Here is a 17,610-nt window from a genome sequence, read left to right on the forward strand (position 1 = left end):
AGCCCTGCATGTTAGGGAGTGTTTTGACTGTCTAGAGCTTGATGACAGTGATGATAGGGCTGAGTATTTATGGGTAAGAATCAGGCAGAAGGCCAAGAAGGCAGATATCATGGTAAGAGTCTGTTGTTAGACTGCCCAACCAGGATGAAGAAGCAAATTAAATACTCTATAAGTAGCTGGGAGAAGTCTTAAAATCACTAGCCCTTCTTGTGGGGGACTTCAACTTATCAGATGCCTGCTGGAAAAACAACACAGCAGAGATGAAACTCTAAAAAGTTCCTGGAGTGTGTGTAAGAGAACTTCCGGATACAGCTGGTGAGTGACCCAACTAGGGAAGGTACCCTGCTGGACCTCTTGTTCACAAACAGAGAAGGACTTTGGGGTGATTGGAGGCCTTTTTGGGCATAGTCATCACAAAATAATAGGGGGTTTGATTCTTGGAGAAGTAAGGAGGGGAGTCAGCAGAACTGCTACCTTGGACTTCTGGATGGTAGACTTTGGCCAGTTGACAGAGTCCCCTGGGACACAGTCCTGAAGAGCAAAGGAGTCCATGAAGGCTGAACATTCTTCAAGAAGGAAATCTTAAAGGCACAGCAGTAGGCTGTCCTGATGTGCTGAAAAATGAGCTAGCAGTGAAGAAGACTGCCCTGGCTGAACAGAGAGCTTTGGCTGGAATTCAGAAGAGAGGAGTTTATGACCTTTGGAAGAAGGAGGAGGCCACTCAGGAGGACTACAAGGATATAATGAGGTTATACATGGAGAAACTTAGAAGGGCCAAAGCCCAAGAGTCAATAAAAAGTGTTTCTAGAAATATATTAACAACAAAAGGAGGGCTAAGGAGAATCTCCATCTTTTACTGAATGTGGGGGGAAACACAGTGAGAAAGGATGAGGAAAAGGCTGAGGTACTTCATGCCTTCTTTGCCTCAGTCTTTAACAGTAGGACCAGTTATTCTCCAGGTACCCATCCCTCTGGGCTGGAAGACAGGGACGAGGAGTGGAATGAAGCCCCCACAATCCAAGGGGCAATGGTCAGTGATCTGCTGCCCACTTAGATGTACACAAGTTTATGGTGCCAGAGCTTGTCAAGCCACTTCCCATCATTTATCAGCAGTCCTGGCTAACCAGGGAGGTCCCAGGTGACTGGAAGTTGGCAAATATAACGCCCATCTACAAGCAGGGCCAGAAGAGGGATCCAGGGAACTACAGAGCCGTCAGCCTGACCTCAATACCAGGGAAGGTTATAGAGCAGATCACCTTGAGTGCCATCACATGTCATGTACAGGGAAACCAGGTGATCAGGCCCAGCCACCAGGGGTTTGTGAAAGGCAGGTCCTTCCTGACCGTCCTGATCTCCTTCTGTGACAAGGTGACCTGCTTAGTGGGTGAGGGAAAGGCTGTGGATGTTGTCTGCCTGGCCTTTAGTAAAGCCTTTGACACCACTTCCCACAGCATTCTTCTGGAGAAACTGCCTGCTCGTGGCTTGGATAGCTGTACTCTTTGCTGGATAAAAAACTGGCTGAATGACAAGGCCCAAAGAGTGGTGGTGAACAGAGTTACATCCAGTTGGTGGCTGGTCACACGTGGTGTTCCCCAGGGCTCAGTAGTGGGGCCAGTTCTGTTTGATACCTTTATCAATGATCTGGATGAGGAGATTGAGTGAACCCTCAGTAAGTTTGCAAATAACACCAAGCTGGGCAGGAGTGTTGATCTGCTGGAGGGCTTGAAGGCTCTGCAGAGGGATCTGGGCAGGCTGGACAGATGGGCTGAGGCCAGTGGTATGAGTTTCAACAAGACTCAGTGCTGGGTCCTGCATTTGGGTCACAACAGCCCCACACAATGGTACAGGCTTGGGGAACAGCAGCTGGAAAGCTGCCTGGTGGAAAGGACCTGGGGGTGTTGGTCGACGGCCAGCTGAACATGAACCGGCAGGTGGCCAAGGTGGCCAGCAGCATCCTGGCTTGTATCAAAGATAGTGTGGCCAGCAGGACCAGGGCAGTGATCGTCCCCCTGTACGTGGCACTGGTGAGGCCGCATCTTGAACACTATGTTGAGTTTTGGGCCCTTCACTGCAAGGAAGACATTGAGGTGCTGGAGTGTGTCCAGGGAAGGGCAATGAGGCGGTGAAGTGTCTGGAGCACAAGTCTTCTGAGGAGCAGCTGAGGGAACTGGGGCTGTTTAGCCTGGAGAAAAGGAGGCTGAGGGGAGACCTTCTAGCTTTCTACAACTACGTGAAAAGGAGGCTGTAGGCAGGTGGGTGTTTTCAGTCTTTTCTCCTAAGAAACAAACAATAGAACAAGAGGAAATGGCCTCAAGTTGCACCAGGGGATTTTTAAATTGAATATTAGGAGAAATTAATCCATAGAAAGGGTTGTTGAGCATTGGAACAGGCTGCCCAGGGTAGTGGTTGAGTCCCCATCCCTGGAGATATTTAGAAGACATGCAGATGTGGCACTTAGGGACATGGTTTAGTGGTGGACTTGTCAGTGTTAGGTTAATGGTTGGGCTGAATGATCTTAAAGGTATTTTCAAACTTAAATTATTATACTGTAATTTTGAGATTGGGCACAATCTGAGTCCCTGCTGGGCAGCTATGTTGAGAATACATTACCATGTATTCAAGAAGCAGATCGGCTGGTTCTCTGAGGAACAGTCTAAAAGCAGTGCAAGACCCAGATGGGATATTGATGCTTGGTAGTGAGAGGGCAGTTGTTACAACAGCACCACAGTTAGCTCCTGAGCTGCTTTCATGGGGCACCTTGGGAGAGGGGATGAGAAACTCCATGAGTTTTAATTTAGAGGTCCAATTGAATTTAGTAAAGCTAAACAGATTTAAATTTGGTGCTCAGTTCTGACTGATTTACTTGATGACTTTTTTTCCCCCTTGTGGAGTTTAATTTATGCTTTAGGACTGTTGCGGGCTGAAGGAATGTTTCTGTTTCCCTGTATCCCTGTTTCAGTGGGGCTGCTGCAGGAATCCCACTCCTGGGAGCTGCAAGTCCACTATTGTTTCCATTTCTTCTAAAGCCAGAGAGAAAAGTTAGCTTCAGTCTTGGGAAACCAGCAAAAGTTAGAGCTATAACCTTGACACTGATTTGCAGAACTGCCAGCTGACATGAGGATTTTTGCATATCACTGCAGAAAGATGTTGTCCCTTGTGAAATGCTGGGTCTCCTGCTAACACAGAAGCCTGTGTACAGGACAAGTGATGCAGCAGAGGAGTTTTCTCTGAGTTCTGCTGCTGCAGTCTACAGGAGGAAAGGCAGTGATGCTTCCCAATGGTGTGTGTGTGCAAAACTGAAAGCCATTCACGACAGTAGTAACTTGGTGTTTCCATCTCCCTGCTGAAAGATGAAATTTTGTCAAACCTCTAAATAAAGCCCAATATTCAGCTTCAGTTACCCAATGTGGATGAACTAATGAGCAGATACTTCATTGTGACCCAGCAGACTTGAAAAACAGAAAACGTTTCTTCTGGTTATTAGTTATGTGGTAAGAAGATGCATCGCTACTTCTGGTAGCTCTAATACTTTACTTAAAGAATGCCTTACAGAGTTTAAATCTATAAAGTATATAGGTGAAGTGGGCATATAAGATGACTTGGATCATGTAAGAGCCTTCAGGGTCAGTAATGTGTACTGTTATGCAACAAGCCATACTTGCTTATGGTTCCCTAATTTCCTCTTAGTATGAATAATCCTCCTAAAATTTATTCAGATATTAGACATGAGTGCAGGGACATGGATTGTTGCATAATCCCTAATGAGCACAATGATTTATATAAACATTTTACTGTGATTTCAAAGGAGATAGTCCTGTTTGCTACTTAGGTTTTTACTGTATCCTGTGTTCCTCTGTTTTTGTTGTAAGAGAAAGTATGTAATGGAGAACTTGTGTGCTCAGGCAGAGACAGCAAGAATAAAGGGAGGATACTTTGGATATTGGAGGGAGCAGCATGCTGCAAGAGAGCTTGTTGTGTACAAGGAAGATTTCAGTTAAATTTGAATTACTGGAGGAAGAGGGAAAATTTTGAGACCAAGGGAGCAAACGGGTTCAAGAAGAGTTTAAAGATTTGTCAGATAAAATAAAATTTGCAGAAAGGGAGAAGAAAGTTGTTTTTTTTTTTCCTGTGTGGTTTGAGCAATAGTAAAACCGCAGACACTTACTGGAGAATTTTGGTTGGACAACTGCCAGCTGTCTGGTTAGTCTGGCGTCAATCTCTGTCCTCTTTAAACTGCACAGCATACAGCCTGTTATGTAGGAATTACCTTAGAGCAGAGCTGGAATTGCCATCGGCAATTCTTGTTCCTCTTGAACACTGAGAAAATTTTGAGCTATATCTTGTACTTGGTTTGTTTTTCTATTATGAACCGTACTGCCACCTTAGAATCTGAATGTCCCCTATCAGTTATAAAAGAACTTGCTTTATATTTAGGATTTCTTTTTCTGTGTCCTTGGACTTTGACACTACAGAGGATCCTGATGTCTGGCTCCTTTGGTCATCCAGATGAGAGGCCTGATTAGAGAACCAGTTCATGTCTGGTTTATATACCCAGGTTTCCTGCTATGGAAATCAGGATGGTGGGATAAAATGAGGAGAAACTTGTGTGTATCTGGCTCTTCCCTCAAATTTAGTCAGGCCATAGCAAGAACATGTTTAAATCCAAGAGACAAGATGCACTTCAGCATACTTATCTCAGATTTGACCTTTTAAACCATACAGTTTGGAACTGGCTTCTACCTGACATGACAGGATGAGTAAGTATTAATGGTCTAGGTGTGCTTGTATCTCTTATGAATCAACATGCATTTCCTTAGTATAATCAGAGCTAAAATTGGTCTAATATCTTCAAAGAAGACGTGCAGCTCGTTAAATTCCCCAGTAATGAGTTAAGATGATGATGAACTGTGTTCCATTTCTACTAGTTAAATGCCATCTTCAAAAAAGGAAGTTAATGCTATGAATGCTTGGAAAATAGATGGTAAGATATTTCTTCACTGGGATTATGATGGACAGCAATGATATAAGAGGAGGTCCCTGCAAGATAATCCTTGTTTTGATTTTTTTGTTTGTTTGTTTTCCCCCCAGATCATGATTCCATATGAAAATAGAACAAGTGAGGTGATGTACAATAAAATGAACATATCGGAGCTTAGTGCCATGATTCCACAGGTTGGTTGGGGGTAATTGCAAAATTATTCTTTTAACTTCTGACCTATATAATTAAAATTGCCTTCAGTGCACAGAGCAGCATGTTAAAGAAATATCATTAGGAATGTGTGTACTCAATTACAATATATTTTCTTTTAAATATAGTTACTTATATTTATATATATATATATTTTACTGAGGTTTGAAATTATGTGTAATGACAAAGTGCAATAGTTTTTAAATTTTTAATAAGCTTTTAAATAAAGCTTTGAAACCATTAGTCTCAAAGGTGCAACTTAGTTAATAAACCATCTTGCTTCATAATATGCTTTAACCACCCTTCTTTTTGTCATTGCAGTTTGACTGGCTGGGATACATCAAGAAGGTGATTGACACCAGACTCTATCCTGAGCTCAAAGATATAGGTCCTTCAGAAAATGTGATTGTCCGTGTTCCCCAGTACTTCAAAGATTTATTCAGGATACTAGAAAATGAAAGGAAAAAGTAAGGATCCTATGACGGTTTCATCCACACTTACGAGGGGACATCAAATGCTGGGCTTTTCCTGGGTTTTCCAGGTGTTTCAGATATTCTTGGAATCAGGTCTCTCTAGTCTCTAGGCAAAAGGTCTGTTTGGTTTTGTCTGAATGAGGATATCATATTAGCTTGTGTGTACTAGGAGAATTTGCAGTTTCAACACTTCTTTTTTTATGGAAAACACAGGTTGCAGTAAAGCTGCTCTTTCCAGATACATTCATTATCTCTTACTTGTATGGGGTCTTGTATCTTGTGAAATCATTTACATCTGTAAACCATAGTGGTAAAATGCAGGTAGCTTAGGTTAAACATAGTAGATGTGCTTTGCACATAGGGAAGCCAGATAGCTTTGGGCAGTGTGATGAAAAAGTGTATGTGAAGATGACATCCCATTTTGAAACATCATTGTTGACATCTAAGTGATTTCTCTGGTAATTTGCTCTCTGCTGAGGTGTGTTGCTGAACTTTTTAAAAAATATTGTTAGGCTGTTGTCTCCAAAAATCATTCTTTACTGATTGTACAATAGAGCCACAACTGAATTTATATTTCAGAAAAAAAGATTGATTCAGAAGCGTTAGTCTTATATTGTTGCTCTATCTTGCCAGTGACAGAATGCTTACATTAATTCATAATACCTGTAAAGATAACACATAGATAAGACAATAAGAAAAATAAAAATGATTGATCTGCCTACAGATCATCAAACTTCCTTTCTTTATAAAATTCAGACAATTGTCATTAGTGTGCCGCCAATCTTAATTTCCTGAAGAAATTCTTCTAGACAGTTTGAACTGTCGATGCTTTGTATCTCAAAGTTAGTTACATCAGTGGGGATAAAGCAGTGATTTAGAGGATCCACATGTAGCAAGACAACAGAGAATTAGTTATTCCCTGTGTACAAATACACTTATACACAGATGTATTGTGTAATGACATAGTAAATGCCTGAAGTATTTTTCCATTAGAGTCTTATTCAGGGAAAATCTGAGTATTGAAGAAGAGTTAAGCCAGCCTGGTGTCATGGCAGAGTGATGCTGGAGTAATGACCAGAAAGAACGGCAATGCTGGTCTTCAGCAAAGCTTGAGACCAGCTTCCTGACCCCACAGGCTGGGGTAGGTGGGCAAAAGCAGTGTCTGATTTCCAGTATATTCACACTGCATATCTTAGAGTTCATGATGGCTTAAGCGTTTTCTGTTTAGTCTTACCCTAAGAAATTTGCATCATAAACTGTTAGAAATGGCAAATAGTGCTAAACTCCACCTAGGCAGGCTTCAAATTCTTGTACATAAAATCCATCCAAACTGCATGATAACAAAGCTCATGTTTATCTCTTAAATGATAATGTTCATTACTTAAAATGTCATAGTCTGCTCCAGAAGTAACTTTGTTATCTGGCCTAAGAAAATTAGGAAATATCTTAATACGAACTCCTAACAATGAGGTCTTAGCATTTCCCTGTAGGGTGAACTCTGAAAGTTTAACAAGGCTATTTTCTTTCAGGTAATCTCATTTGACATTCTCCATATGATATTTTAAAGGTTAAATTAAATCAAATATGATGAATTTGGGTAAATATCTAGACCAATCAAATTCCTAGTAAAGCATTCACATATTTTGGATTTGCTACAGTGATTAGAATGTGAATTAACTTCTCGTCATTTGGAGAAGCAGTTACTTTCACTGGGTTCATATACTTTCCAGTTACAAACCTTCTTATCCCTAAATTATACTTTTATTCCAATGCCTTGTGTGTCCCCTTCCCAGGTGAGCTCCCTGCTGGCATAGGTACTGTTCAAAATGGCACAAAAAGATGGTTCATGCCCCAGTGATTTGGCAAGTACTCCATGAAGTTTGTGTCAGGCAGAGGGAAGAATGGAGCAAAAATTAAGTCTAGCTACAGAGCAGTTCCCTGTGATGGAGGTGGCAAGTCATATGGACTCACAGTCATGTTATTAAAAATTGCTCCCTTGGAGAACCTGCTGAACAATCTTGAATTGTGAAATCATTCACATAGCAATGTTACCAGAAAATAGCACGTTGGCAGGTTGTAGAGTGAATTTAGTAGAATAAGGCTGTTACTTACCTGACAACCCTGCTCCATATAATCAGGTTACTTTGTGGAGCTTGAAATATGTGCAGTGGTGTGATCTGGAGGTCTATCTGGAATTCCCAAGCCAGGGCACTGCTGTGAGTCCAGCCCATGAGCATGGTTCTCCACAGTAAGCTGCCCAAGCAGCTGAGTAACTAGCCCGCAGGAGTTTCCATCAGCCGTGGGCTAGCTAGCCTGTCACATCAGATGTTCGGTACTGAAGTAAGTCACACCTTCATAAGAGGTCTTCAGGGATTCCTTCAGGTTTTTAGTGTACTGACTAATTTTTAATGGAGTTTGTATCTATTACAGGAAGAAGAGGTGTATGTTGAAAACATAAATGTAGCTGTGGTGTAAATGAGATTTAAATGTGGTATAAATGAGAGCTCCAATACATCTGTGGCCTGTGAGAGGGGAGACAGGATGGTGCTGGCACCAGTTAGGAGCCCCTTGTATCCCTTCTCTGTTACCTGTGTGCTGGGCTTTATGTGTGAGCCATAAATAGGATACAGCAAATTGTGTCCTTGTTGGAGATGTTGAAGGAAGCAGCTTTATCGTTCTCATGGATGTCAGAATGAATAACTAGTTTGCTTTGCCTTACCTTACCAGATCTTTGCAGTATGGGACAATTAATACAGAAGTACTCTGTAATTACTGAAGCCTAAGAGGAATTTTCTTTATAGAGAGGGATGGGGACACTCTTCTTCCTGATTTTAGCCTGCCTCAGAAAAATTAGAGAAGTTACAATAATTTGACTTGAACTAGTGCCTCTAGCAATACAGGCAGGTTTTCACTACTCATGATTTGATTCATTTCTCAGTTCTGAATACAAAGATTTCAAGCAGATCTCAAAATCTGTGAAAGGGATCTTTTTCCTAAAATGTCAACTAATTTGTTAATCTATCTCATATTAAATCTATCCTCTTTAATTGCCACTATGTCTGCTGATTGGACTATCACAAACTCACAGAATTTTACTTGAGCAGCAACTTTATTCCCAGACAGGGTAGAGAGTTCCTTGGTAGATATTCATAAGCACTGTTATAATTTTAACTGTTCCAGCAAACAAACTCTACCACTTCCTCTGGGAGTGTGTATCACAGTAATGGTCATATTGGTTAAGAATGAGCCTACACTTCTTTCTGTAACAGTCATTCTGAAGTTTAAATAGGGAACTATGTACTGTACTCTTCTGAAAGGTTACAACAACAAATGCTCTGGTCTCTTCAAAAGAGCGGAGAGGATTTGTATGGTTTGTGTGTTGGATTTTGCTCCATGTGAAGAGGTTAACTCCTCTGAGCCTCAGTGAAATTATTTGTGAAATTGGAATGCAAATCACCTCAAGATATGCAGCAGAGGCATTTAATAACCAAAAAGTCTCAGTTTTTAAACCAAATGAGGATGACCAATTGGCTTTAAGTTTGTGTAGTTAGCCAAAAAGGTAAAATGATCATCCCCCAAATAGGTAAACAGCGAATATGGTTTTGTTTTGTTTTGAAAAACAAAATAAAGAACATTGCCCTTCAAACAAACAACAAAACCTCTCAACCTTTTCCCCTGTTGCCCCCCTCAGCAAATAAACACACCTCTGGGCTTTGAAGTGAAACCTTCCTGTTGTTTTACAGCATCGTATTCATCAGTGGATTCTAGTCTGATTACAGTCACAAATTATTACAATCTCATGAGACAATTTGGTTTTAGGATGTGTCAGCTTCTTTTCCTTCCCAACTTAAAACATACCCCATTAATTGTGGGATATTCCCTGAAAGTGACAGCTGCCTTCATTACTTACACCCGATACAAAAGTTTTTGAATTCCCATTGATACTAATGTCTTTGAATAAATCACCTTTTTGAGGCTCATTCTTTAGAAATTTTTGATCTTTCATTCACTAACCAATTTGACAAGGTTCCCCAACTCAAACATAAGGGCAAATACTACTAGATAAGAATAAGAACACAGAAGGGAGAATTTTTTTGTGTCAATTAAGTACTGAATTGTAACATATAATTGGTTTATGATAGCAGTCTATTTAGCTGAGGTTTTTTACCAAAGACTTTTGATTGAAATTAAATCTTTCAACCTTTTAATCTGTAGGACTTGCATACTGTTTTAGATCCACAGAGTAGTTACTGTAGGAACATGTATGGTATTCAGCTCTGCTGAAATACGTGAGGTGGATGGCTGTGAGGCTTGTGGAGTTCAAGTCATTTACAAAACCAATGAGAGCTGAGCATTTTTAGGGTGCTTCAGTTGTCATTGAATGAGGAAATTCCACATTGTCAGAAATGTGTTAAGGGGAAAATCTGTACTTGCTGGTATATCATAGGTTGGAATGAATTTTTAATGACCTTAAGCATTCTGTCAGAATGGTTTGATCATCTAAGCAGAGCTAGCTGTTTTGGCTTTTGCAACATGTTACTATGTTATAAATGTACATTATTCATGCTAAAAAGCTTTTTCGATATGTTTTATGAGTACTGTGGGTATTGCGTGTACTATATGATATATCTGTGTACAAAAAGAGGAATTATGCCCGGTGTGAGAGATTATGAGGATAAAAGGCAGGACTTATAAATCACAGCAATTCTCTGCTTCCCTTACAAGCCACCACTGGCAGCAGACTAGTGAGTGTCAGGCCTTTGAGGTGACAGTTAGCTTGAGATTGCACCCTCAGGTTTTCCTGTGTGAACTGAGTTGACCATATTTCTGACCTATACAGATATGCAGATTTAACTGAGTAAAGCAGGCTTTGCCCAGTGTGTCACAACTGCCATGCAGGTTCATGTGGGTGTGCACACTTGTGCTAGCTCCAGTGCGGCTGGAGCAGCCTGCAGGGACAGCCAGATCCAGCGGCCCTGCGCAGTGCCTGCCTTCCCGGGCCACCAGCTGGTGGTTCCCAGTGCACATCTCAGCCAGCCCTCGGAGAGTGAACAGCCACCCATCTGCTTTTGGTGTAGTGTCCCACCAGGATGTGCACGTGCTGCTGGAGTTATGGGGTTATCACGTGCTCAGTCATGAATAGCCAATATGTAGTTATAGCTTGCCTTAAACCCCTCCATTCTCACCTCTTTATCACCTTCCCATCTGAGTGGCCCAGAGTGTAAGCTTCCAGCAACAAGGTATCTTAAGCTGGAGATCTTGTCTGGATGGACTGACCCTTGGTTAGAGGCAAAACTCAAGTTATGGCTCAGGCAAATGCTGCTGTGAAGACAACACACTCACAAAGTGTGTTTATAACCTGTTATGATTCAGAGGAGGGAACAGTATGGAATGTGTCTGTGATTTAAGTTAATAGAGTGACACTGTAGAGCAGCTCCGCAGCTCCGCATCTGTGGCAATGACAGATTGCTGAAATGGGATTTTTAGAGATGGGGGAGTTGTTCAGACAGTCCATAACAGTAAGTTTGGTTGCAAAGTAGCAGTTTTCCTCCCTATGGAGAAGTCTATGGCCTGCCAAAAAATGTTATGTATATCCCAGTGGAGAGCAAACATGTGGATATCCATAGCTTCAGAGCAATGACTGTACCTGAAAAAGATGTCATGTTCAGGACAAGATGAGAATAATACATGTAGGCCATTTTTTGGACTTGTTTTGAGGCTGTTTGAAGTTGAATCACATATTTCACAATGCACCTTTACCTCATACAGCTACTGCTGAGCATGGGGGTAGCTCAATCTAGACTAAATAAATCCTCCAGTCAAGTGCTTGAAGTTTTAGAAAAGGGGCATGGATGTCAGGTCTCCCAAGAACTTTAAACAAGTTATTCCTGGATCTCTCAGCCTCAGTTCTTACGAGGTTCTTGTTACTGAGACTTCTCTTTTTTGGCATTTCAATTATCCATCTGACAAAACAAGAGTGGTACTACTTTAATAACTCTGTGGGTAGAAAGAGCTTTTAAAAGCATATTGATAACTTCTAATGAAAGATACAAATATGAGATAATGATAGTTTATAAGGGATAGACTGTTACCTATTCTGTTTCATAGTTACAGTTTATGTGCCCTACTAATGAGGAAAGAGAATATTCACTTTGATTTACAAAAGAAAAATTAGGTTTTTTCTTATCTCTGGATAGAACTTTCATGCAACTATTATTATGACACAGTTCTTGCCACTTCTATGGAAAATGAAAACTGCCTTTTAAAAAAAAGCATTACCTAAAAATGACATACTAGGAGACGAACTCGTTATAAATATTCCTTAGCAGATGGTTATCATGGTGCAATTACATATTAACTGGCTTCAATCATACAGAATCTTCTGTGTAATAGGGATTTATCAATTTGCTCATCACCCATAAATTTTCAAGGTGAAAATTCACCATTCGGTTGAAATGTTTGTAGAGATAATTCTTTGAGTGCTTTGCGGTACATCATATGCATTTAGATGTCTGATAAAAAAAAAATATGTCTGATTTAACAGGACTCTTGCCAACTATCTGGTGTGGAGGATGGTTTATTCAAGGTTGTTTAACCTCAGTAGACGTTTTCAGTATCGATGGCTGGAATTTTCTCGGGTAAGTTAGCGTTATTATAAGACTTACAATAGTACTAATATTGACACTATTGGTTTTCCTTATAGTTGCTTACACCTTTGAAATAAGAAATGTTTTCTGTGCTGGATAAATTTCTGGAATAAACTTTTTGTGTTGGAGTCTTCCTCTAAAAAAATTAAGACATATATATTCTTGTATATGACACTAAGGCAAAATGTCTTTTAGATTATGTTAAGGAGGTTTTGAGACACCCCACTCCCCTTTAAAAATCTTAGTCTTCTTATGCAGAAACTTGAAAGCTGGAAAGTTTTTGAGTTACATGCCGAGGCTGAGGCCTGTGCTATTCCTGGAGGCCACACCTGTTTGGCCAATATCTAAGCTTTTGAAAAAACCTAATGTTTACACATGTGTGAGTATAGCTCTGGTAAAACAAAAGCCTAAGATTTCAGCTTTTCTAAGCTTGCTCAAACCTCTTTCATGCTCTAGTGCCAGCCTGAGCTCTAGCACATCTATATACCCGCAATTTCCACAGAGAAGCAGATCAGGTGCCTTCCAGCTTGGGGCTGTGGAAGCCCCAGAAGAGGTTAGTCACTGCCCCAAGCTACGAGAGCAGACCTAATTATCTATTAAGTAATATAGTCATTTATGTGAAACACATTTGATTAAGTGAACCCTGAATAGAATGTCACCCTGATAATCCTGTGGGCTCTTCAAGCAAACCAAGGATGAAACTGAAACTGAAAGGTGCTTTATATTCTTTTTTCCAAACCACTTTAGATGGTGAACTTTTTGTTTGTCATTATGAAAGTTAGCTGTTTGGTGGCGTCATGACAACAAGAGGCTCGCATGATGCTACCAGTGATGTGGTACAGGAGGTGTGGGTGCTCTGTCCTCCCTGGTGAGGCATGAAGGTAGCTAATTGAAGCATCCATAATGTCTTTCCTTGAGTAGCACTGGAATAGTTCTGAGTTAATCACATACCTAAAAATAACATCCCAACAGCCTGATGGAAGCTACACGGGAAACACAGTCTCTTAAACTTCTGAAATCATATTCAAATCAGTCTTGTTAAAGACAGCATTTTCTTTGTGCAAAAATGAGAAACTGGCCGTCAGAACCACAGTGACAAGTTTGTAAGTGTGTCCCCTCCTGGGACATTCCTTCCTAGGCAAACAAAATAGACTATTGCTAGCCATCAGTCAGTCTGCAGCATAATGCTGAGTTATATTGAGTTATATTGTGACCAGAAAAATTCCTGGAAGGAAACTTCAGGTTTTGTATACTGTGCATGTTGATATGGTGACTAGCTGCTGTCAGTTCTCTGGGTACTTTCTGAAGAAGCTTAGGGAGAAATCTAATTCAAGTTGATTCAATGCATATTAACAATGTCATCAAGGGTTTCGTGTAATTGGTTATGAAAACTTAAGAACAGCACAGTAAGGGCAGTGAGTCAGCAGCTCATTCCCATTATCTGCCCCTGGGACCTGGAAATGGACTTAGTTAGGCGCAGCAAACAGCACTAGCTAATAGTTAATAGCTAAAGTTAAGTGCTGTAAATAGCTCAGGGGAACAGACTTCACAAGTCAGCAGAAAGGACATGAGAAATGAAGTTTGAGGTAAAAGCTTTGGTGAACAGATTTGTGCAGTCAGAGGCTGGAGGACCAAGGGCACACAGGTCCTTTGGGTTCATAGAGAGGACCCAGCAACCTCTTGCTAGGTAGGTGAAGAAAACATTGAATGACTACTGTCATGTGAAAAGAGGCAGGGGAGATTTTCTCAACCCTGGGTGTTTGATTTTTCTATCAGCACCCCAGGAAAGTTGAGATCCTTTTGCCCGATCAGTCTGTCAGCGTCCTTTACAGGGACCCTTCACTGAACAGTGCCACTGGACCAGAGGGCCACTTGACTGACTTGTTCAGGGAAACATGCCAACAAAATTAGGGGGACCCGTCAGCAGGTCTTCCCACTTTATTTGAATGTGCTACCCACTGCCGGCAACTGCTCGTGTCTGCAAAGGACTCACACTAGCAGTTTGCGGAATAACACACTTTATTATAAAATCATAACAAGTTAATCGTGATTGCCGGTGATAGGGACTGTCTGCAAAAACAACTTGAAATTATATACAACCAAGCTGTATACAACCAAAACCTTAATCACTAATAACAGGTAGCATGAGTTAGTTGTTTAGCATGCATAAGACAAAGTTCTTACCCAGTAGATGTCCCTATGGGGGAGAAGACAGGTTCAGCCCGTCAACTGATCCCAGAAGTTATAATGGAGTCTCCCCTAACTTCTCCCCTCATTCATTAACTTTTAATACTTTTCTTTACTCTCAGGTGGAGCTTGAGTGACTCTAGTCATACATTCGTTATTGATTGGTGTAAAATTCCTTCGCTTTCATTTAAAAACATAGTTGATAAGAAATCTATAGTGATGCTCAGTGGGAGGTGATCGTGCCTTGGAGGTGGGTAACTTTGGGATGGAGGTGTGCATTAGTATTATAACAAGATTATAATGAGCAAGTTTCATCTAAGGAAAATAATTTCGCCACAGTTGTTGGCTCAGCAACAGGCATCTTCTCATATTTCTCATCTGACAGCCGCTATGCAGCTTATCAGCAGCATGTTACCATCAAGTTCCCAGCCCTGCAGGGAGTACAGCAGAGCCTGGCTGTGGGGTCTCCACATCACCCTCCACTGCTCCTCTAGGGTAGCATGTTGCGTTGCCCAGGGAACCATGGTGGAGTAGATTCCATGCATGCCAACTGTCCTGAAAGTGGCAACTGTATTTTACCCTTGTTGTTATAATACTACAAATCCTGTTATGTCCCAGTATTCTGTAATTTCCCCCCTCAAAGTGATTTTCCCACAACTACTAAAAAGGCATGACCATATCTTTTATTCATTCTTCAATTTAGTCAGCCTCACCCATCATAAGCGTAGTATTTTTTTTTTTCCTATCAGGTTCTCATTTTCTATTGGTGGCTTTTACATCTTACACATAGAAATCTTAGCATCAAGATACTTAAACACTTTGCAAAAAGAGGGGGAAAAGACATGATGAAACTTCAGAAAACTTCAGGTTGAGAAATTGGGCAAACCTGCTGACTCTAGAGAAAGTGCTTTGATTACCACATCAGCAACAATCAGCAGCTTCTCTGCAGTGGTGCTTTGAGTCCTAGCAAATGTGCAGTGGCACCTGTGGGACGGATCAGTTCACTGTGTTGTGGAGCTCTGAATTGACTGGGAGGGCTTGAAACCTGCTATTTATAGTCCCTGTTACTACCTGGAGTACTGTGTTTTAGAGTGCTACATTAACATTAGAAGGAACATTTTGAGAGAGTTCTGGTTGGCTGTTGTAATATAAATATCAATAAACCAGCTGCGAGAGATAATCTGTTCCTCTCAGTTCTGTTTGTATGGGTCTCACAGCCTGTGCTGCCTTTCTGTCCTCCTTACAGTCAAGCCTCCCTCAAAATAATGGTAATTATTATGTTATAATAATAATATGCCACAGTCTAAAAGCCAGATCTGTCTCCTGACTCCTTCTGTGGCTGATGTATAGTCAGAGCTTTCAGAAGGAATTTCAAGCTCTGATGACTAATGCCATGACTCCCCTTCTTCCCCTGCATCAGGAAAATCTCCGTTGTGGTCTTGCTTGGACCCTGGAGAGAAATTTTCTTCTCTCTTTATTTCTCTTCTTTTTTTTTTTTTGAGTGCTGTGTTATATATGAAGGTTGCAGAATTTGGAAAAGGCGTTTATTTTCAATTTTGGCTTTGTTTAGGAAACTATTACCTTATTATGTAGTGGTTGGTTAATGTGGTTTTTTTACAGAAGCAGTGTTCTCTCTGTCATTGAAAATCTATTAGTGCACATAGTATTTAATAAAAAGCATTTGAAAATGCAATTCACTGGGGTATTTAAGTATGAATCATTGATTAAGCTTAATTACAGGCAATATGATGGAGAAAATCAATCTTAGAACTAGCAAAATATCTGACCTTCAATAGCTGAGGGTTGAGCTACTCTGGAATTTTCCAATGAGATTGTTTCCTGTTGGAAAGTAACAAATCCAGACCCTTTAGTTTTGCTAGAAACGAATCTTGGGCTCAAAAGAGAAGAACGGGGAAAAGAAGAGGCTTAGAAACTGCTAGATCAGTGCTTAAGACGTCTGTATAGTATGTGAGAGGCCAAAATCCCTATGCTGCCTGATCTGGTCCAGTATCGGCGGTGCTGTGCCTTTACACATCTGACAGGTGTTAGCTACTGGACTGGGATTTTTCTTATTCCCTGTCGAAAAGCCTAAGAAGTTCCTTAAGTGGAAAGGGAACTCTTTGAACCTTGTAAACAGCAAAAAATTCTTAAATCAGCATTGCCATTGCTTACATGGACCTGTCTCATATTTTGTTGTGTGCACTTCTTTAAAAAAATCAACATCTACATTGATAAGAAAATGTAGCATTAGCTGGGTAAGCACCCACAGTAACATGTTTCCCATGAGAAACAGAAACCAAGGTAGCAGTGTGATTGAGCTCTGTTTTGCCTTGTTCATTGGTGTGTTGGCCATTCTTGACTATGTCTTTTTTTAAGCTCATGTATGGTTGTGCAGGGACATCATCAGAGCCTGGAAGTGTGTATTTAACCACCATTAATTTAGTAAAATACACAAAGTGTTCTGCCAGCACCTTTCTACCACAACATGGAGTGAGATTTTTGGGGTACAAACATGTGTTCAGTGTTCTTGTTGATTCAAACCTGTTTCCTCCTGAAAATACTGTTTGAGAAAGGAACTGAAGGGAACTATTTATTTTACACAGGCTGTGGTAAGAGTAGCTAGACAGGTAAATGGCAAAAAGGTGTGGAAGTGTACTTACCAATGGTAGACATCCTTAGCACAGATAAGTTCATGGCAGTGGAAGGCTCTGTAGGTGGTGTTTCATAAGGACAGACCTCATTTTCATGAGGATGATCTCCCTAGGCTTCTCATCTAGTCAGTGGAGAGAGAGAAATTTTTTCACAAGATAGCTCAGAGCAGGGATTTTCTAGAGGGAAGTGTCTCTCCACTTAACACAGAAAGACTACCAAGGTTAGCCCAAAGCTGGCGCTTGGGAATGTCATCCTGTAACTAACTCTCCAAGCCTAGCCTCTCTAAGTCATTAGCATTGTACTCTTTCTAAGTTTAAAATCTTACAGCTGTTTTGTGCCATTCAAAAGATTTGTCATACCACTTGATGACAATGGAAATAACTGTAAAGTATCATTATTGTTTCCTTTTGGTAGCTATTTGACAAATACGCTTTAGAGTATACTGTATGTGGATGCAGACTTG

At 40.8% G+C, this 17,610-nt stretch overlaps 1 protein-coding gene across 1 annotated transcript in view; it reads left to right on the plus strand.

Annotated features, from left to right (window-relative positions):
* Positions 1–17,610, plus strand: part of PHEX (phosphate regulating endopeptidase X-linked) — a 115,291-nt gene that overhangs the window by 35,675 nt on the left and 62,006 nt on the right. Inside the window, exons 8-10 of the mRNA XM_005231903.3 lie at positions 5,089–5,172; positions 5,510–5,655; positions 12,206–12,299. Of these exons, the coding sequence (XP_005231960.1) occupies positions 5,089–5,172; positions 5,510–5,655; positions 12,206–12,299 (324 nt within the window). The remainder of the gene's footprint in view (positions 1–5,088; positions 5,173–5,509; positions 5,656–12,205; positions 12,300–17,610) is intronic.

The sequence above is a fragment of the Falco peregrinus genome, chromosome 4, assembly GCF_023634155.1.
Source record: "Falco peregrinus isolate bFalPer1 chromosome 4, bFalPer1.pri, whole genome shotgun sequence".
Lineage (NCBI taxonomy): Eukaryota > Metazoa > Chordata > Aves > Falconiformes > Falconidae > Falco > Falco peregrinus.